The 23,287-nt window shown below is 39.4% G+C and overlaps 1 protein-coding gene across 1 annotated transcript in view; it reads left to right on the forward strand.

Annotated features, from left to right (window-relative positions):
* The window catches only part of DDIAS (DNA damage induced apoptosis suppressor), a 75,702-nt gene extending 53,416 nt beyond the window's left edge, over positions 1-22,286 (forward strand). Inside the window, exon 6 of the mRNA XM_054524870.2 lies at positions 20,911-22,286. Within this exon, the coding sequence (XP_054380845.1) occupies positions 20,911-20,921 (11 nt within the window). The 3' untranslated portion in view covers positions 20,922-22,286. The remainder of the gene's footprint in view (positions 1-20,910) is intronic.
* Positions 22,287-23,287: the final 1,001 nt, after the last annotated feature.

Raw genomic sequence — 23,287 nt, forward strand, 5'->3', positions numbered from 1 at the left:
ACCTTTTTTTCAGAGATGCCCGGCCCAGAGAGGAGGAATCTAGAGAGGCAGTCTGGCCGCAGCAGCCTTGCTGAGCTGTGGTGGGCTCTGCCCAGTTCAAACTTCCTGGAGGCTTTGTTTACACTCTGAGGGTAAAAACACCTACTCAAGCCTCAGCAATGGTGAGCGCCCCTCCCCCCACCAAGCTCGACCATCTCTGGGCGACCTCAGACTGCTGTGCTAACAGCGAGAATTTCAAGCCAGTGGATCTTAGCTTGCTCTCCATGGGCATGGGAACTGCCAAGCCAGACTGCTTGGATCCCTGGCTTCAGCTCCCTTTCCAGGGAAGTGAACGGTTCCATCTCGCTGGTGTTCCAGGTCCCACTGGTGTATGAAAAAAAGAAACTCCTGCAGCTAGTTCAGTGTCTGCCCAAATGGCTGTCCAGTTTTGTGCTTGAAATCTAGGGCCCTGGTGGCGTAGGCCCCTGAGGGAATCTCTGCTCTGCTGGTTGTGAAGACCATGGGAAAAGTGCAGTATCTGGGCCAGAGTGCACCGTTCCTCCTGGTACAGTCTCTCACGGCTTCCCTTGACTGGGGGAGAGAAATCCCCTGACCCCTTTTGCTTCCCGGGTGAGGCAATGCCCCACACTGCTTCAGCTCACCCTCCATGGGCTGCACCCACTGTCCAACCAGTCCCAATGAGATGAACATGGTACCTCAGTTGGAAAGGCAGAAATCACCCACCTTCTGTGTTGATCTCCCTGGGAGCTGCAGACCAGAGCTGTTCCTATTTGGCCATCTTGCCAGCCACCCCACTTTCTGCTAATCTTTCGAGTCAATAACCATTCATTGTTGAGCACATACTTATGTGGTAGGCCCTGTGCCAGGTTCTTTTATTTACTAAAAATATTCAGCAAATTACAGTTCCAGATTGTACCTGGCACTGTACTAGGTTGAAGACAATTATGCCCTCAAGAATCTCATATGCTGTTAGGTGATATCACATACATTACATCATTTAACTCACATAAAATCCCGTGAAGTAGATATTGTTATCTCCATGGCCTCTACTTTCTTATCTGCAAAAAAAGTAACAATATCTCTTAAGGCTACTATGAGAATTAAATAAGATAATGACTATGAACATGGTACTTGCTCTCAAGTTCAGCGCTTCTCCCACAGTACCACACCTGCTAGTACCAGCATTTTCTGTTTGCTTCCTTCTGCCCCTTTATTATTCATATACCATTTTGAATTTCCACCTGCTTTATAGTTGTAATATCTTTACTCAATTTCAATTCCTCACTTTCACCATGACCTTTCCCTGTCTTTCTCCCTCTGTTAAAATTTAAGCTTTCCGTTGTCTTTTCTTTCACCACCCAAGATGCTAAAAGGAAATAAGACCAAGGGGAAGAAGATGGCTGGGGCCCCTGCTGTCATGAAGAAGCAGGAAGCCAAGAAAGTGGTGAATCTCCCCTGTTTGAGAAGAGGCCTAAGAATTTTAGCACTGGACAGGACATCCACCCCAAGGGGATCTCACTCACTTTGTCAAATGGCCTCACTATATTAGGTTTCAGCAGCAAAGAACTATCCTCTATAGGTCACTGGAAGTGCCTCTTGTGATTAACCAGTTTACCCAGGCCTTGGACCTCCAAACAGCTACTCAGCTTCTTAAGCTGGCCCATGAGTACAGACCAGTGACAAAGCAAGAGAAGAAGCAGGAGCTGTTGACCCATGCTGACAGGAACACTGCCAGCAATGGAGACATCCCCACTAAAAGATCACCTGTCCTTCAAGCAGGGGTTAATACTGTCACCAACTCAATGGTGAACAAGAAGTCTCAGCTGGTGCTGACTGCACATGATGTGGATCCCATCAAGCTGGTTGTCTTCCTGCCAGCCCTGTGTGTTGTAAAATGGGGGTCCCTTGCTGCATTATCAAAGAGAAGGCAAGGCCGGGAAGTTTAGTCCACAGGAAGACCTGCATCATTGTCACCTTCACACAGGTTAAATGGAAAAACAAAGGAGCTTTAGCTAAACTTTGGGAGCTTCAGGATCAATTACAATGACAGATATAATGAGATCCGCCATCAATGGGGAGGCAACATCCTGAGTCCAAAATCTGTGGCTCACAATGCCAAACCAGAAAAGACAAAGGCTAAAAAACATGCCACTAAGCTTAGTTAAATGCACACTGTTGAGTTTTCTGTACAGAAAGATAATAAAAAATTCTCCTTCAGCCAAAAAAAAATTCAAGCTTTCTTTTCTGACCTCTTATGCCCTACATCCCCACCCAACTGAAAGTATTTTTTTTGAAAGAATGCCTTACTACTGAAACACTGTCAATTGGTGCTATGATTTGAATGTGTTTCCTCCAAAAGTCAGGTGTTGCCAATGTGATAGTATTAAGAGGCGGGATCTGTAGGAGGTGATTAGGCCATGGGTTTCCTCCCTCATGAACAGAATTAAGTCACATATAAAAGAGGCTTCACGTAGCATTTAGCTAGCTTTCCAACTTGTCCTTTCATCATGTGAGGATGCAGCAAAAACCCCTCACCAGAAACCAGATATGAGCACCTTGATCTTGGACTTACCAGACCCCAGAATTATGAGAAATAAATTTTATTTTATTTATCATAGGTATAAATTACCTAGTCTCAGATTTTTTTTTGTTACAGCAGCCCAAAGTGGATTAAGACAATGAGAATGTAATTGGTATTAATTATGTGGAAAATAAATTGGCATTATTTATGAAAATTTTAAATTGATGTGCTCTTTTAAAAGCAGCAATCCCACTTCTAGGAATTTATCTCACAAATACACTCATATACGAGAAAGTATAAAAGAAAAATATTCCATAAAGCATTGTTTGCAATAACAAAATAGTAAAACAAATATCTGTCAAGATACACACATAATTTAGTATGCATAGAATATTGCTGGAAGAATATAAAAAATGATTTAAAAATTAGAGATAGTGTATATAGTATTTTTATAAATACATAAATACATTTCATAAGTTTATAATATTTTAAAAACTAGTCACCTTCAAAGCCAAATGTGGTGGAATGCACCCGTAATCCCAGCTACTTTGGAGGCTGAGGCAAGAGGATAACTTGAGCTCAGGAGTTTGGCGGCTTGGGCACATAGCAAGACCCTGTCTCCAAAAAAAAGAAAAAAAAAAACTGAGCCCAGGAGCTAAAGACTGGCCTCAACAAGATGGCAAGACCCCATCTCTACAAAAAATGAAAATGAAAATGTTAGCCAGGCACAATTGCACAAGTCTTTAATCTCAGCTACTTAAGAGGCTGAGGCAGGAGGATCCCTTGAGCCCAAGAGTTTGACATGGCAGTGAGCTATGATCATGCCACTGCACTTTTGCCTGGGTGACAAAGTAAGACCTCATCTCTTAAAAAAAACAAGGCAAAACAAAAACCTGACACTTAATATTTTTCACAGTTTTGAACAGTTAAAAAAACACTAATCACCTTCAGATAATGATATAGAACCAATTTATTATGTTGATAAGTGGTAAAAAGGGAAAAAAATTAAAAATTTATCTTGCTTTTCTCTCATGAATTGTACCATTGGATAACCAAATAGGTGAAGGGAAGTTCTCTTTATAAAAATATTTTAATTAATGCATATATTAAATGGTAGAAATGGAATATTACCATTTTGTAACCCCCAATAAATAATGGATGCACTCAATGAGCATCAATGGTTGCTAACATTCCAAAGAGAGACAAGAAGATATATGCTTTCTGATGGAAGAATATACCACTTCCTATAATCTTCGCAAAGGGATTAAACATGAGTATACTCACTCTGCATCCAGCTGTCAATATGAAAAATATACAACTGACAGAACATGCAGACCTCCACCATAAGTATAAAATCAGCAAAATCCAGACTGTGAGAAACTGCAGGTCGAACAGTTCACATTCTTCCACAGATGATTGTAAGGGAAAGAAAGAGATATATACTAAAATTATTTAAAATGTATATTAGTTGTTTTTTTTGAATGGGCAAGATTAAACTTAAGTGCCTTGAGATGTACATTTGGGTGCATCACTTCGTTGATGACTATGAAGGTGAAAATAGCCATTACTTTGAGGTGGAAAGAAGAGATTCTGGGGTGGCTGGCAAAGTTCTATTTCCTGATACAAATACAAGGGTGTTTACTTTATAATAGTTCACTACATAATACACTTTTTCTGTATTCATGTTTTAGTTCATATTAAAGATGTTTAAAGATAATTTTTTTGAAAAAAAGGAATATGCATTATACAGAGGGAAGCAAAAGACTCTAATATGTGGAGCCTCTCCCTCTGAGCCATCTCTTAGATATTTTACATACTTGCTCATTTATTCCTTATAAGTAACCTATGAGGACTGAGGAAAATATTTTTGTAAACTTTGTAAACTGAGTTTACAGAGGTTGAGTAACTTCCTCAAGGCTAAGGCCATGTCACTAATAAGTGGCAGAACCAGAGCTCTAATTTTTCCAGTAGTCTGCACTGCCACTCATGAGGCTAAAGGAGAATGCTGCATGAACCCTCATCTCTCAAGCTAGACATTTCTCTGTGAAACACCTTCCTTCCTGTTGACCAATGTCTGCCACTACTTGAATAACTTAAGGTCAAGCATAGGTTAGGTATTCTGCAGTGGTTTTCTCTGATCTATCACTTGCTTTTCAGCCTAATTTGTGATGTGATTAGAGAAAGTTGCCTCCAAGGGAGAAACATAAATTCACCTGTAAAAAAAAATCACACCTTTCCTCTAATAAGATCCCTTTATGTGCCAAGCCGAAGTGCATGACCACTTGGCCCTTCCGTACAGCTCCTTCACAGTCTGAAGCATTTTCTGCTAACTAGAGGCACCAGCTTTGCCAAGACAAGCTGTTTGTCCACCCCTTGCCTGCCTTGAGTGGGAAATGATAACATGACATTGTAAAACACAGGGCTGACCAGCAGCCTTTCATTTGGTGAAAGTAACTGCAAGGGCTCAGAGCTGGGTTAACGGATACAACAGTTCCTGTAATCAGATCCAGGTGCTCTATATACTTGTTATTGATTACGACTTCAATAATTGCAAAATCAACCAATCAAAAGAATCATGAAAAAAATATTATGCAAGACGTCTAAACAGAGGCCCCAAAACCAGCAGTTGCTGGAGAAGTATTTATCACCTTTTTCAAGATCTAAGCTTAGGGTACTGTATGTTTGGCAAAATAGCTATATTTCAGCAGGGCTTAAAGAGATTACTTGTCTCAGGGCTTTCAGTTTGGCCGGTAACAGACGAAGGCAGATTGATTGAAAGCATTTGAACAAATATAAACTTGAACAAGCTGAATGGACATGATTAAGTTAATTAGAGCCGATAAATGCCATTGACAATATCTTATAACTCTTCCTTTATCTTGGAGTATTTCTTTCTTATATAACACAGGGAAGTGGATATGGTGACTCTAATATTAAACCTGTAACTGAGTACCCATTCAGCCTAATTAACTAGACACCATCTCTCAATGGCCTGCTAGATAATTAATGTTTTATTTTATACATGTAATATTACTCATCATTTACTGTATGCCTATTATGTACCAGACACTATGGCATTTACCCTGTATTTTTTGTTTTTTTATTTAACTTTTAAGTTCAGGGGTACATGTGCAGGTTCTTTACATAGGTAAACTTGTGTCATGGGGGGTTTTTGTACAGATTATTTTGTCACCCAGGTATTAAGCATAGTACCCATTAGTTATTTTTCCTGATCCTCTCCCTCCTCCCACCTTCCACCCTCCAATAGGTCCCAGTGTGTGTTGCTCCCCTCCGTGTGTCCATATGTTCTTATCACTTAGCTCCCACTTACAAGTGGGAACATGCCATATTTGGTTTTCTGTTCCTGCATTAGTTTGTTAAGGATAATGGCCTCCAGCTCCGTCCATGTTCCTGCAAAGGACATGACACAATCTCATTCTTTTTTAAGACAGGGTCTGGCTCTGTCACCCAGGCTGGAGTGTGGTGGTGCAATCTCGGCTCACTGCAACCTCTGTCTCCCGGATTCAAGCCATCCTCCCACCTCAGCCTCCCAAATGGCTGAAACTACAAGCACATACCACCATGCCCAGCTAGTTGAGCTCATTCTTTTTTTATGGCTGCATAGTATTCCACGGTATATATATACCACATTTTCTTTATGCAGTCTATCATTGATGGGCATTTAGGTTGATTCCATGTCTTTGGTATTGTGAATAGTGTTGCAATGAACATATGCTTGTGTCTTCATAATAGAATGATTTATATTCCTTTGGGTATATACCCACTAATGGAATTGCTGAGTTGAATAATATTTCTGTCTTTAGGTCTTTGAGGACTTGCCACACTATTTTCCACAATCATCGAACTAATTTACACTCCCACCAACAGTATGTAAGTGTTCCTTTTTCTCTGCACCCTCACCAGCATCTGTTATTTTTTGACTTTTTAATTGCCATTCTGACTGGTATAAGATGGTATCTCATTGTGGTTTTGATTTGCATTTTTCTAATGATCAGTGGTGATGAGCTTTTTTTCATCTGATCGTTGGCCACATATATGTCTTCTTTTGGAACATGTCTGGTCATGTCCTTTGCCCACTTTTTCTTGGGGTTATCTTTTTCTTGTGAATTTACTTAAGTTCCTCATAGATGCTGAATATTAGGCCTTTGTCGGATACATAGTTTGCAAAAATTTTCTCCCATTCGGTAGGTTGTCTGTGCACTGTTGATAGTTTCCTTTGCTGTGCAGAAGCTCTTTAGTTTAATTAGATCCCATGTGTCAATTTTTGCCTTTGTTGCAATTGTTTTTGGTGTTTTCACCATGAGATCTTTGCTCATTCCTATGTTCAAAAAGGTATTGCTTACATTGTCTTCCAGGGTTTTTATAGTTTTTGGTTTTACATTTAATTATTTAATCCATCTTGAGTTAATTTTTATACATGGTATAAGGAAGGGGTCCAGTTTCAATCATCTGCATATAGCTGGCCAGTTATCCAGCACCACTTATTCAATAGGGAATCCTTTCCCCAGTGCTTGTTTTTGTTAGCTTTGTCAAAGATCAGATAGTTGTAGGTGAGCAGCCTTACTTCTGGGTTTTCTATTCTGTTTCATTGGTTTATGTGTCTGTTTTTGTACCAGCATCATGCTGTTTTGCTTACTGTAGCCCTGTAGTTTAGTTTGAAGTCAGTTATTAATAGCATGATGCTTCCAGCTTTGTTCTTTTTGCTTAGTATTGCCTTGGCTATTCAAGCTCTCTCTCTCTCTCTTTTTTTTTTTTTTTTTTTTCTGAGACAGAGTCTCACTCTGTCACCCAGGCTGGAATGCAGTGGCGTGAACTTGGCTCACTACAACCTCTGCCTCCTGGGTTCAAGTGATTCTCCTGCCTCAGCCTCCCAAGTAGCTGGAATTACAGGTGCACACCACCATGCCCGGCTATTTTGTATTTTTAGTAGAGATGGGGTTTCACAATGTTGGCCAGGCTGGTCTCAAACTCCTGACCTCAAGAGATCCACCCACCTTCGCCTCCTAAAGTACTGGGATTACAGGCGTGAGCCACTGCACCCGGTCTTTTTTTTTTTTTTTTTTCCAGTTTTGTCACCAGGCTGGCGTGCAATGGCATGATCTCAGCCATCTGCAACCTCCGCCTCCTGGGTTCAAGTGATTCTCCCGCCTCAGCCTCCCAAGTAGCTGGGATTACAGGCGTCGGGCCTTTTTTTAATTCCATATGAATTTTAAAATAGTTTTTCCTAGTTCGTGAAGAATGTTAGTGGTAGTTTAATAGGAATAGCCTTGAGTCTATAAATTGCTTTGGGCAGTATGGCCATTTTAACAATATCGATTCTTCCTATCCATGAGCATGGAATGTTTTTCCATTTGTTTGTGCCATCTCTGATTTCTTTGAGCAGTGTTTTGTAGTTCTCCTTGCAGAGATCTTTCACCTCCCTGTTTAGCTGTATTCCTAGGTATTTATTTTATTTTATTTTTGTGGCAGTTGTGAATGGGACTGCATTCCTGATTTGGATCTTGGCTTGACTGTTTTTGATATATAAGAATGTAAGTGATTTTTGCGCCGTCATTTTGTATCCTGAGACTTTGTTGAAGTTAAGGAGCTTTTGGGTGGAGACTATGGGGTTTTCTAGATTAGAATCATGTCATCTGCAAACAGCGATAGTTTGACTTCCTCTCTTCCTATTTGGATGCCCTTTCTTTCTTTCTCTTGCCTGATTGCCGTGGCCAGGACTTCCAATACTATGTTGAATAAGAGTGGTGAGAGAGGGCATCCTTGTCTTGTGCCAGTTTTCAAGGGGAATGCTTCCAGTTTTTGCCCATTCAGTATGATATTGGCTGTGGGTTTTTCATAGATGGCATTTATTATTTTGAGGAATGTTCCTTGGATACCTAGTTTATTGAGATAATCATGCGGCTTTTGTCTTTACTTCTGTTTATATGATGAATCATATTTATTAATTCATGTATGTTAAACTAAACTTGCATCCAGGGATAAAGCCTACTGGATCGTTGTGGATAAGCTTTTTGGTGTGCTGCTGGATTCAATTTACCAGTATTTTATTGAGGACTTTTGCATCGATGTTCATCAAGGATATTGGCCTGAAGCTTTCCTTTTTGTTGTTGTGTCTCTGCCAGGTTTTGGTGTCAGGATGATGCTGGCCTTGTAGAATGAGTTAAAGAGGAGTCCCTTCTCCTCAATTTTTGGAGTAGTTTCAGCAGGAATGGTACTAGCTCTTCTTTGTACATCTGGTAGATTTCAGCTGTGAATCTATCTGGTCCTGGGGTTTTTTTGGTTGGTAGGCAATTTATTACTGACTCAATTTCAGAGCTCATTATTGGTCTGTTCGGGAATTCAATTTCTTCCTGGTTCAGTCTTGGGAGGGTGTATGTGTTCAGGAGTTTACTCATTTCTTCTAGATTTTCTAGTTTATGTGCATAAAGGTATTCATAATATTCTCTGATGATTGTTTGTATTTCTGTGGGGTCAGTGGTAATATCCCCCTTGTTATTTCCAATTGTGTTTAGTTGAATCTTCTCTCTTTTATTCTTTATTAGTCTAGTTAGTGGTCTTTTTTTTTTTTTTTTTTTCAAAAAAAATCTACTGGATTCATTGATCTTTTGAATGATTTTTTTAAGTCTCAATCTCCTTCAATTCAGCTCTGATATTGGTTATTTCTTTTCTTCTGTTAGCTTTGTTCTTGGTTCTCGAATTCTTTTAGTTGTGATGTTAGGTTGTTAACTTAAGATCTTTCTAAGTTTTTGATGTGGGCATTTAGTGCTATAAATTTCCCTTTTAACACTGCGTGTCCCAGTGTCCCAGGGATTCTGGTATGTTGTATCTTTGTTCTCATTAGCTTCAAAGAACTTCCTGATTTCTGCCTTAATTTTGTTATTTACCCAAAAGTCATTCAGGAGTAGGTTATTCAGTTTTCATGTAATTGGATGGTTTTGAGTAAATTTCTTAGTCTTGGTTTCTACTTTGATTGTGCTGTGGTCTGAGAGATTGTTATGATTTCAATTATTTTGCATTTGCCAACTCAAGTATCCATGGTGGTTGAGGGGTCTCCTCCTGCCAGGGTTCCAGAGGCCTGTGGTGAGGGTGAGTTGCTCCTTGTCAGTTCAACTCGCCTATTCCTCTGGAGCCATTGTGGGCCAGGAACAAGTTCCAATGCACAGTAGACCATGCAGGGTTCCCAGCTTTCTCCTCCTTCAGCTCAGCTTCTGGGTCTTCCCTCTGTTCACTCTTGGTGCCTTCCCTCTGAAGATCTATTAGGAGCATGCCAGTCATCTCAGTCCCTCGGTGGGAGCTGTTCCAATTAGCTGTATCTAGTCAGCCTTCTTGCCCACCCCTAAAGATGATTTTGCATGTACAAATATTGACACTCAGTGGCTGGGCAGAAGTTCTCTCATTTTAAATATCAATTTGAATGGGTAGCTGAAGTTTAAGTAAGAATTTACTTCAGAACTGTTCCCTGGTCCTGCTTGCCTCTGTGCAGCACAGCTGGACCATACCCTACAGGTTTCCCACTTCCACTGCAAACACCTGGGAATGCCCTGTATCATTTCATTTAATCCTCTGAACACTGCATGGTCAGTGGTATTGTATTAGCTCAATCTTACACAAGAAAAAACTGAGGCACAGAGGCCAAATAACTTGTTCAAGGTCACAATCAGTATATGGTAGAATTAGAATTCAGTCTTTTGTCTATAAAACCATGTTCTTCCCACAAACGTTAAGGCAAAAATTGTCAACTGCCTACTCAAATAGTCATTCTCTGCTTCCTTCTCTGTAACAAAACACCTATTTTACTCAGGGTAGCATTATTCCCTATTGAAAGAATATATTTTCCATGCTCCCTTGCAGGCCAAGTCCTGGCCAGAGAGATAAAAATGGAAATGTTGCGTGGACAATATCATGAAACCACAATACTAGTCCCAGGCTACCAACCTCTAGACTTTCACATGATGACAAAAAACAAGCAAACAAACAAAAATCTTATTTTGTTGTCTCAGATTTCAAAAATTATATATAGCCAAATAATCCTAACCAGTATGCCACATATGTCAGTATTTTACCACATTTTGTTCTTGAGATAGGATCTTGCTCTGTTGCCCAGGCTGAAGTACAGTAGCACAATCGTAGCTCACTACAGGTACAAACTTCTGGGCTCAAGTGATCCTCCTACCTCAGCCTCCCAAGTAGCTGGGACTACAGGCACATGCTGCCACACCTGGTTAATTAAAAAGTTGTGGGTTTTTTTTTTTTTTTTTTTGTAGAGATGGGGCCCCGCTATGTAGCCCAGTCTGGTCTTCTGGTCTTGAACTCTTGGTCTTAAGTGACCCTCCCGCCTCAGCCTCCCAAAGTACTGGGATTATAGGCTCAAGCCACCATGCCCAGCCCTCACCATGTGTTTTTTTGTTGTTGTTTTTGAGACAGTCTCACTCATTGCCCAGGATGGAGTGCAGTAGTGCAACCACAGCTCACTGCAGCCTCGACTTCCTGGGCTCAAGTGATCCTCCCACCACAGCCTCTTGAGTAGCTGGAGCAACAGGCACACACTACCATGCCAGGCTTTTTTTTTTTTTTTTTTTAGAAATGTTGTTTCACCATGTTACACAGGCTGGTTTTGAACTCCTGGGCTCAAGCGATCTGCCTGCCTCGGCCTCCCAAAATGCTGAGATTACAGGCATGTGCCACTGTGCCCAACCACCACATGGTTGGGTGTTTGTTTTTGTTTTTGCCTTGCACAATTTTCTAAAGCCAAATAATTCTGCTCTTAATGGCCCATTGATTAGTAAAACAGCTGTCAGTGTCCAAATTATTAGCATTATCTTACAAAAAAAAATAAACCCAGACCTGGCACAGTAGCTCAGGTCTGTAATTCCAGAACTTTGGGAGGCTGAGGTAGCAGAATTGCTTGAGCATAAGAGTTCAGGCCTGCAGTGAGCTGTGATTGTGCCACTGCACTCCAGCCTGGGCAACAGAGAGACATCCTGTCTCTTAAAAAAAAAAAATAGACCTATAGATTCTATCTTTTTTAAAAAAACACAGAATCCATGCTTGAGGATATCAAAGATATATTTAAAACTTTTCAGATACAATAATGATATTATGGTTGTTTTTAAAACTCTTGTCCTTTAATGATACACACTGGAATATTTCTGGATGAAGTTGTATGATGAGCCAGGTGCAGGTGCTCATATTTGTAATCCCAGCATTTTTGGAGGCCAAGGTGGGAGGACTGCTTGAGGCCAGGAGCTCAAGACCAGCCTGGGCAATAAAGCAAGACCCCCATCTCTAAAAAAAAGTTATTAAATTAAATTGAAATTTAAAAATTAAGAAAAAGATTGTATGATGTATGGGCCTTGCTTCAAAATAATACAGAATGGAGAAAATGGGGAGAATATAGATAAAATAAAATTGACCATGAGTTGATAATTATTGCAATTATTGACCATAAGTTGATAATTGTTGCAATTATTGACCACGAGTTGATAATTATGTGTACATAAAGTATCATTATACTATTTTGCTTTTATCTATGTTGACATTTTCTATAATATAATACAAAGTTAAATAAGATATAGCCAGAATCAAGAGCACTTCCCACAATCTCCACACTTACTCCTATGGTACAAGTCACCTTTTCTCAACTGCATTGTACCGGTAGTCTCCCTAGATGGTTTCATTTCTTCTGCCTTTGCCCCTTTATAATCTATTCTCACAGGGAAGCAGAGTGACCATGTTAAAATATAAATCCAAATTGCTCCTCTACTCAAAACCCTCCAAGGGCTGCCATTTTACTGTAAGTGAAAACCAAAGTCCTTGCAATGGCCTCCAAGGTGCTGTGATCTATGCCAGTATCCCCCTCAAATCTCATCTATCCTTGCCCCTATTCATTGATTTTGTTTCACCCATTCCAGAATCCCTGATGCTCCTAGAGAATCAGGAATTCTTTTGCCTTAATGTCTGTGTACATTCTGTTCCCTCTGCCTGGAACATGTTTCATCAAGATTTGTATACTGTTCTCCCTCCCTCACTTCTTTCAGGTCTATTTTCAAATGACACATTATCAATGAAGCCTTCCCTTGACCACCATACATAAATTAGCAACACTTCACCATCATGACCTTTCCCTGGTTTGTTTTTTCTTTCTCACCCTCACTCAGGCTGGAGTGCCATGGCACAATCACTGCTCACTGCAGCCTTGACCTCCTCCTCAAGCAATCCTTCCACCTCAGCCTCCTGAGTAGCTGGGACTACAGGCGTGCACCAGCATGCCAGCTAATTTTTTGTATTTTGTAGAGAAGGGATTTTGCCATATTGACCAGGCTGGTCTTGAACTCCTGGGCCCAAGCAATCTGCCCACCTTGGCCTCCAAAATTGCTGGGATTACAGGTGTGAGCCACCATGCCTGGCCTTATTTTCTTCATAGTAATTATCACCACTTGATGTACTATACATTTCTTTATTTTCTACCCCTCCCATGCTATAATGCAAATTCCACAAAAGTACCTTTTTTTAATTTTGTTCACTGCTATAGTTCCAGTCACTAGAACACTACCTGGCGCATAATAGGTAACTGACAAATAAATGAAGACAAGCATTGAGATCCTCATTTAACAAATGAGAAAACCGAGGTGAAAACAGTTTAAGTAACTTGTCCAAAATAATATAGGTACTTTGGCCTAAAGTCTTTGTGCCCTTCATTCCCTTTGCCCAGAATATTTCCATGTTCAAAGCAGTGTCTTAATCTTTGCCTTGCCTCAAAATCTGTATGCATTGTACTTCAGGAGCTGAAAGTACTTCACAGGGTTACAATGAAGATTAAATATAAATATGAGCATCAGTAAACTTTGCAGAATGTTAGGCCTCATACAGTTTTTAATTCTTGTGGGTCATCTCTAAGATCAAAGTCAGAAAGATTGTTTCTCCAAGCTTATTTTGATCTAGATGTGAAAATGGAACCATTCTGTGGCCTGAATAAATTCCCGGCGTGAAAATACAGATAAGATGTCTTATATTATTAACATGTGGTTTCTTGCAAGTAATGGAAATAAGATATTTCAGTTCCTGAAATGTACTACAGGTCTTGAACTATTCAGATGTGAGCACCTGGCCGAAAGTACACCCATGTGATTATGGTTTAACTATAGCTCGAGGTTTCATCTCTCAGTTGCAGATACGTTTTGAGGTATATAGACAGCATATATCAGTTATAGTCTGCCAGGTAGCAGACATGGAATAACTGAGTCAATTAGTAATAGTGATCCTCAGTGTTTTTCAAAATACTGATTTCCAATTTGCCAAAGAATTGCGTATCTGTAGTATTACGCTGCCCATGTGAGAAGCACAATGATCTAAACATTTTGATATTTTAAGAATAAACTGTATTTATGCTTTTTTTCAGTGATCTGTAATGATTTTTATATGAATGAACATTTTAAAATTATATGCAAGTTTGCAATTTGTCCCATTTAACTAGTGGAAAAACCAATGTGCAAGGCAAACTAACTTGTCCAAATTCCCTTAGTGGTTAAAACAAAGCAGAATGAAAAAACTTTAAGTGGCATTTGCCTGCCAGTCTTTGCTGCTATGACTTACAAGATCATATTGAGAGGTGACAGCGTGCTGGCAGCCCGCGCAGCGTCGCTCGCTCTAGGTGCCTCCTCGGCCTCGGCGCCCATTCTGGCCGCGCTTGAGGAGCCCTTCAGCCCGCCGGTGCACCGTGGGAGCCCTTCTCTGGGCTGGCGGAGGCTGAAGCCGGCTCCCTGGGCTTGCGGGTAGGTGTGGAGGGAGAGGCACCAGCGGGAACCGGGGCTGCACGCAGGCGCTTGCGGGCCAGCTAGAGTTCCGGGTGGGCGTGGGCTTGGCGGGCCCCGCACTGGGAGCTGCCGGCCGGCCGGCCCTGCCGGCCCGTGCACTGAGGGGCTTAGCACCCGGGCCAGCAGCTGCGGAGGGTGCGCCGTGTCCCCCAGCAGTGCTGGCCCACCAGCGCTGCGCTCGATTTTTCGCCCGGCCTTAGCTGCCTCCCTGCGGGGCACGGCTCGGGACCGGCAGCCCGCCATGCCTGAGTCTCACCCCCACCGCCGTGGGCTCCTGCCGGCCTGAGCCTCCCCTACCAGCGCCACCCCATGCTCCACGGCGCCCGGTCCTATCCACTGCCCAAGGGCTGAGGAGTCCCGGCGGCGCACGGCGCGGGACGGCAGGCAGCTCCACCTGCGCCCTGGTGGGAGATCCACTGGGTGAGGCCAGGTGGGCTCCTGAGGCTAGGGGGGACTTGGAGAACCTTTATGTCTAGCTGGGGGATTGTAAACACACCAGTCAGCACCCTGCGTCTAGCTCAGGGTTTGTGGATGCACCAGTCAGCACTCCGTATCTAGCTAATCTGGTGGGGACTTGGAGAACCTTTATGTCTAGCTAAGGGATTGTGAATGCACCAATCGGCACTCTGTATCTAGCTCAAGGTTTGTAAATGCACCAATCAGCACTCTGTGTCTAGCTCAAGGTTTGTAAATGCACCAGTCAGTGCTCTGTGTCTAGCTGATCTGGTGGGGACTTGGAGAACCTTTAAGTCTAGCTAAGGGATTGTGAATACACCGATCGGCACTCTGTATCTAGCTAATCTAGTGGCGCCCTGGAGAACTTTTGTGTCTAGCTCAGGGATTGTAAACGCACCAATCAGCACCCTGTCAAAACAGACCAATCAGCTCTCCGTAAAACAGACCAATCGGCTCTCTGTAAAATGGACCAATCAGCAGGATGTGGGTGAGGCCGGATAAGAGAATAAAAGCAGGCTGCCAGAGCCAGCAGTGGCAACCTGGTGAGGTTTGCTTGTGCAGTGTGGAGGTTTTGTTCTTTGGCTCTTTGCAGTAAATCTTGGTGTTGGTCACTCTTTGGGTCCACACTGCTTTTATGAGCTGTAACACTCACTGCGAAGGTCTGCAGCTTAACTCCTGAGCCAATGAGACCACCAACCCACCAGAAGGAATAAACTCCGGACACACCACCTTTAAGAACTGTAACACTCACCGCGAGGGTCCGTGGTTTCATTCTTGAAGTCAATAAGACCAAGAACCCACCAATTCCGGACACAATATGAGAATGATATAAAATTGCCAATATCTGGCTGTTTTTGACTTATAAGAATGCGAATTCCATGTGGTTCAAACTAATATTAATTATGGAACACTTAAAAACCATGACACTTGCGAATTTAGAAAAGAAATTTCTGCAAACACATCCTTTTAGTGAAGGTGCTAAAATAGCAAAATTAAGAGCCTCCTACCAACTGCGGTTAAGCTGACATAGAACAATAACAAAATTATAGCAGATGATTTTCAAAGCCCAATACTTTATAAATACTAAATAATAGTGGCAGAAAGGGTTATGGTTTGCCTATGTTCAATTAACTAAAGAACACTATGCCAGACAGCCCAAGGTCAAAGGTTTGACCCCTGTGTCATCCTGTTAACTCTAGCATGTTCCATGACCTACTGTACTCTTAGTCCAGGACATTCATCTCTGAAATGCACGCCCAAGGCAGAGGGTGAGAGGTAAGGATTAGAGTGGAAATGAATTTCAAGAAAAGGTGCAAATCTATGACTTCTGCAGTGGAGATGGGGGCATCTAAAAGGCAGACTTTTGTGCCTGCCCTATGGTGTATGTTCAATAAATGGTGAATAAATGGATGGGTGAAGGAATGAATGTCCTGCTAGTGATGAGTAGTCTCATTACTAATTGTGTAGAAAATCTCTAGTGATATCATGTAATGTGTTTTAGCTGGAAGGGACCTTGAAGCTATCTAATCTAGTGTCCATATTTTGGTAGTTGGGAAAAATAAAGTTTAACATGAAGTGACTAACCTAAAGTCACACTGACTGGGACTAGAATTTATGGCTTCTCAATGTCAGAACTGGGACTAGAATTTGTGATTCCTAGTTCTCAGTGTAATACGCCTTCCAATATATATGATAGGATAAAGGATCTTTCTCACCAATAGAAATAATTAGCATATAATTTTCATATCCTGAATATAGCAGAGTAGTCTCGTTTAGTGTTTATAATCAGAGGAGGCCTTAAAGATGATCTAATCTAGCCCCTTGTTTTATAAAGGAGAAAACCATAGTGCAAAATGTTAAATGACTTGTCCAAAGTTAGCCAGTTAGAAAATCAACATTTAACTCAGGTCTCCAGATTCCCCCAGATCCAGGGCACATTTTGCACCACGCTGAAAGACATTAGTACACTTAAAGTTTGTTTGCTTTTTACATATTTTGATGGCATATGATTCCCCAAATGTGGGCAACAGGAAATGTTTATTTATATACAAGTACATGAGAAAGCAATTTCCATTTAGTTTTTTAAAAAAATTGTTACAAATAAAAAGTTTTTAATACATTCATCCTTTGCACACAAAATACATTCTTTTTCTTTTACTCTCAGTATGAAGTATTTCTTAATAATAAAAAACATAAGCTACAATGAATGGACAGTCATATGGTTTGGTGATTTGACAAACTTTTTTCAAGAAGCAAAGTCCAATTTTAAAAGACAGACAATATATAAAATAACTTACATATTTAAAATGCTACTTCACTGAATCCTAAAAGATTGAATGAGTACTCTTATCCAGCATGATTTGTAGTTGTCCTTTAAACAATGCAGAGGACAAGAAATCCTCTATGTGATGGCAACTCAATTTCTACAAGACTGAAACAGTCTTCATGAAATTGATTGATTATCACATCTAAATGACAGGCTCATAGAAAAATTCTTATGGATATATTGGGGAGTTAGTCTTTATTCAGGGGTCTCCTAATTGATCAATTAAACTAAGATCATAAGTTGCACTCTCCAAATAGGATTGCAAGAGGTTCTACTTAAATAAACATAAATGATTTGATTTGATTTGTCAGACTAATTGTTTTTAAGAGAGATGTGAAAACATACACCCATACAAAAAACTTTTACATAAATGTTCATAGCAGCATTATTATAATCAAAAGGTGGAAAAAACCCAAATGTCCATCAAATGATAAATGGACAAATAAAATGTGGCATCTACATATAATGGAATATTATTTAAACATGAAAACAATGTACTGATTTATGCTACAACATGGATGAGCTTTGAAAATATTATGCTTACTTAGAGAAGCCAGACACAAAAGGCCACATATTGTTTGACTATATGAAATGTCCAGGATAGGCAAATTCATAGAGACAGAAAGTAGATTAGTGGTTGCCAGATGCTGGGGGAAGGAGGAGGAGGAGTGATTGCAAATGGTATGGGGTTTCTTTTGGAGGTGATGAAAATGTTCTGAAGTTAGGCAGTAGTGATGTTGCACAACTTAGTGAATACGATTAAAAACATTGAAGTTTACACCTTAATAGAGTAAACTGTATGGTGCATGAATTATATCTTAATTTTAAAAAGAGATGCAACTTCATTTAAGAATATTTTGTTCAAGTTTGTATTCCCTCCCCACTTCCCTTTTTTAATGTTGATTGAATTTTTCATACAATCACCTTTCTACAGAAGGTTTTCAGCTAATTGGACTCGGGTCATCAGTGGGTTATATTTCTAACAGGCTTTAAGTAAAAAGATCAATATATAAACATATAAAATATGATGTAGTATACTGTTAATATTTGCATATTAACATTTAAAATCAAGTACTATTCTTATATTGAAGTTGGTTAGATTTTATATACCGCCGTATACAAATAATACTGATATCCTATGCTTAAAACCAATAGCCAAATATCAAGAATCGAGTTCATAAAACTCAGTGATTAACCTGTTTATTAGTTAAAACTATGTATGTATTAATATTAAAGATCCATGTTTCAGTGGAGTGATAGGAAAGGTGAGGGAGATCAAGGATTCTCTAAGTCTTCATAAAGCAGCTTCTCTAAATATTTTAACTAGCTGCTGAGATCTCCAGAATTATATATTTTGCATTTTATTTCATCTCTATACTAAAAGTCATGCATTAAAAGTGTGTACAAGATATATGGGGCACACTTTTCCCTTCAGATTATCAAAAACCTCTTTTTACTCCTGTATTTGAAATTTTGAGCAGAGTTCGTTGTTTTTTTTTTGTTTGTTTGTTTTTTTTTTGCTGAAAACAGAAATTTTGCTCACGAGTTAGTTCAAATACATTTATGTAGCTCCCTTATACACTATCAAAGGAGCTCCAACCATCTGGTATGTCTGGAAGACACTTCAGTGAGTAGAAATTAGAAGCCAGCATTTGAAATTTTCTACCACAGGGACATGAAAGCCTAAACTGGCCTTAAAGGGATAAGAGGATTTTACATTTTTAAAAAATAAATCAATTAACATTCATTGTCAAATAACCTACAAGAAAGTTCCACTAGCATTCTGCAATTGTATAGAATAAGAGAATATTTGTTGCTAATGATTACATTCCAGAAAGCAATATGTTTAGCAGCTGTTTTTCAAAAGACTTGTCAAGTTTTACTATTGTTATTTAATCCAGGCATAACTGTGTAACCTTAAACAAAAACTGTGCATTATTCAACCAGCTAGTGACAAATCTTAACAAACTAGATTATATTTTGCTTTTCTGTACATGAATTTTTGCTTTATTAGGCATTTTGTATTCCAATTTTTGTTTTAGAATTTAGTGCACATGTAGAAAGGGGAAGAAACCCTTTTGGATGTTGGTAATTATGTACATCAAATAATGTCATATATGAAATTAAAAGCAGATCACAAAACTGAGATTCATGACTCCATTTTTACCAAGGGGAGGAAACAAGAGCCATACAGCCAGAATAATTCTTCAGAAGCACACTTTGTTATCAATTATATAACTAAAGAATCAAAGTATGTATATATAACTGAAGAGTTAATCAACAGTAAGACCGTGATCTACATCTGATACCAATAAGAAGCTAAGAGTAATAAATACCTATCCTGACATTCACTAAGTAAATAATGATTATCATTTTAATAATCATTATTTTTTTCTGACTGTTTTTTTTTAAATAGGCAAAAGAGCAATAATAAATGGCAAATGTGGCTCCTTAAAAAGAAGATAGGGATCAACCCAGTTTTCTTCCCATGAAGAATAGGATCAAGAAGAAAGAGGTTTAAATTGCTCCGTGAGGTATTTCAGTTCTAAGATTAAGCTTAGTTTACAACCCTGGAATTGCCTATTGGGAGAGAGAGAGAGACCACCTTGCCTGAAGTTTGTAAAGAAATGGAGGGTGACAGTAGTAATGCCCAAAGGCAAAAGGATGGATCAGATAAATGAATTCCTTTTAAGGCACCCTTTCAGAAATGGAGTTCTTTTCTTTGAAGCCAGGAAAGTTTCTTTGTTTTGTCTCTTAAGGATCTACACTTGGCATCAGACCATTCAAAGTCTGCTCTTAATTAAGGAGAAAAAGAACTAATATTTGAGTGCTAACTGTTTACCAAGCACTGTACTTTCAACTTATCTCATCTAATTTTCACAATAATCCTGACAGGTCTGTCTCCTAGATGAGAAGATTGATGCTCAAGATATTGTGCTTCGTCTAAAGTCTCAGCTAATTTGTGGCATACTAGGACTCCTCACACCTAAACTAGTGTTTCCCCTTCTGTATAACTCCCCACATCACTCTCTGAAGTGTCAAAGTCACCAACCACCAACGATTCCGTCAGGAACTAGAACACAGCATCTCCAAAAATTCTGCTTTAAGTCAATGGAAAAGTAAAATTTTGGCTCATACCTCAAGAAGTCAAAGAAGTGGTGACTAGCCTTTGTGCTCTGACCTCTTGTCCAAAGGAGTCCAAGAAAGTCTCAGTCAAACTCAAATAGATTTGTCACCATTCAGATTTAAGACCAATGACTTAAAAAAAAAAACAAAACCAAAAAAAAAAAAAAAAGACCAATGAAAAGCCGTCTATCAGCCTTGCAAGGGTGAAAGTTATTTTGCAGGTGGAATAATTTGGGCCATAGGCTTCAATAGCAATAATTGCTTACAGTTAACCTCTAATTTTCAAGTCAAAAATACTTGTTTTTATTGCTTTCCACATAAAGCAATTTGACCTCAGTTCTTTTAAACTCATGTATTCTCAAGAGAATCAAACCAAGGAAATGTCATTGATACTTTTCTAAAATAGATCTTGTAGACTGCTTTATGTCAGTGACCCACCAGCCCATCTCTCTTGGGAGCTGTAAAACATCATGTTGGTCTGTTTATGAGAACTTTAACAGAAGATTCTGCTCTGTTAAAAAGGCCTATCCTAAAATCTTGAAGGAGACACCCATTACTTATTAAACAGAGCAAGGCCTATGTTTGGCAAGTGATAAATGAATAACTTCATGTAACTTCTACTAAAACAATACCTTTTGATTCAACAGGACATCAATGAATGGACCGACAAAGCAAGTCCAGCATAGGGCATAATGGAGGGCCAGTCTCTTGGCCTAACAACGTGCAACCAACCTCTTCCCTGAAAGATGAAGGTGGGATATACTTGTGGCAGAAGAATGAGGCCCCATTAAAAAAGTCATTAGCTATGAATTAACAGATATTTAATTGAACATGTTATGAGGGGCAAAGTACTACATACAACATGGAATTTAGGTTAATAGGTCACCTGCTCCAATCTCCAACCAACTGGATCCTCTCCACATCTTTGTCTCTTGACAGAGGCTATTACCTGAGGCAGCCTGTCCATAGTGAACCAACTTTTTGAGAATGGTCGCCCTGACATGGAACCCAAATCTGTGTCCCTACGGCCTCATTCAGTGGGCCTCATTCCACCCCTCTGAACCACAGAGCATCTTGTTCTAATGCACTAATTGTATTCCCCTTTTTTTCCTAACCTAAGTCTCCCCAAATCCTTCAAGTATTCTTTAAATGTCTTGCATTTAAAATTCCTTCACCAGACGGGTAATGCCTCAATTTGTTTTTAATTTTAAAGGATGGCTCCTGGAAATAATAATAACATTCCAACATCAAGGGACTGAGGAGTGGAGATGAAATGCCATCTCCCTTACTCTAATGTTGCTATATTAATATGTGTTTTGAAGGGATGATAATTTCTTAATTCAGTATGAAAAAATTACCAGTGTGAAGAATGTAAAGGAAGACATCTTTCCTTCCAAACACAAATAGGCTCATGTCACAGAAATAAAATCCAAAAAGAAAGTAAAGAAAACATATCCCTCCCTTATCCCAAAATTAGTGTTTAACCATGCTGCTTAAATGGAACACATTTTGTCTGAAGGATGAGAAGCAAATGTTGTTTCACAGCTTTTAATTATTTAACGAAGTCTCAAAAGTATCATAGTATAAACATGTCAGGACCATGGTTGAGAAAAGTAACCAGTTGCAGTTAAAACAACAACAACGACAAAAAATTATGGAAAAAAAGGAATGGCAAACTCTAGAAGATCTCTCCCAGAGGCTAATAGAGCAATCATCCCTAAGTACTCATTACTATGAAATACAGAGTTCTACAGGATTAAGAAATAAAAAAGACATTAGATTTTTGCCCTAAATGACAGGTAATAAATCTAAACTTAGGAGCATTTCCTCACAGTTCAAAAAGTTCTGCCCACCTTGATTAACTTGTTTTCTGAATACCTTTAGTTGCTGGCTTAGTGGAGAAGGCCATTGGTTTGATATGCAAAAAAAAAAAAAAAAAAAAAAAAAGAAAGAAACATTTTTTTCTGATTGTGCTATTTCATTCATGTGGCTTGGATTAAAAGATGTTTCACTTTAGTAGAAAGACCAATTCAAAATCATTTACAACTGATATTTATTCAGTATGAGTCATGAACTGAAACTTGGTGCAGGATCTGTTGGAATTATGGGCTAGCTTAAAGGGTAATGTGGCAAATCATTGGCCTAATTCTGTGGGAATCACCAGTGTCCTCCCAAGGCATATATTCATGAATGAAAGAAGATAAGAACCCAGTCTTTTGCTAAATCTGGCGTCTCTGGCCAAATCTAAATGGCTTAAATAATCCTCATCCAAATATCTTATTTTGGCCAATCGTTTCTACCTTCCTTATAAACTCTAAATCAGAACTTGACACATTGTCAAATCAATCCATTTAACTTTCATTTTTAGTTTTCTTGCCACTTTACTCAGGGAGAGATAAAAATGTGAAATGATTAAAAGACCAAGAAAAAGAAAGGCCAGGAAGAGCCCATGGCCTAATCTAAGTAATCCACCAAAAAGATAATTGGCCCTGTAAATTCAAAAAATATTAATACAATTCAACAGATTTAATAAAAGCACACAAAGGGAGAAAAAGCCTTCTATGGGCAAAGAAGCACAAAATCCTTTGAGGATGTAGTCTATACAAAGCCATAAGAAAATATCATTATCAGCAAACTATTATTTCATAGATTTTCCCAAGCCTGACTCCATGGCATGAGTATCATGCATTTTCACTGGAAACTGAAAAAAGTTTTGCCATATATTTAATAACTTTATTGAATGAAGAAAAAGATCACACCAAAAATGGAGGAATACATGAACCCTGGCAGTCTTAGTAGACCGAGCCAAATTAAACTATGATAAAGCAATTTCTCTTTTTTCATCCACCACTAAATGAGAGTTCATTTTTATCTAAAGAAGGCTCATCTTAGCAAATATTGCCATGACAATAAGACTGTTTTGTCTTATTAAACCAATAAATTTAGGTCCTGGCCTGGGTTAAGATGACTGTAATTAGTGTCCTTTCTCAAGTTCTACTTGAAGGAATTTCTGTTTAATCAAAA

Source organism: Pongo abelii, chromosome 9, assembly GCF_028885655.2.
Source record: "Pongo abelii isolate AG06213 chromosome 9, NHGRI_mPonAbe1-v2.0_pri, whole genome shotgun sequence".
NCBI classification, from domain to species: domain Eukaryota; kingdom Metazoa; phylum Chordata; class Mammalia; order Primates; family Hominidae; genus Pongo; species Pongo abelii.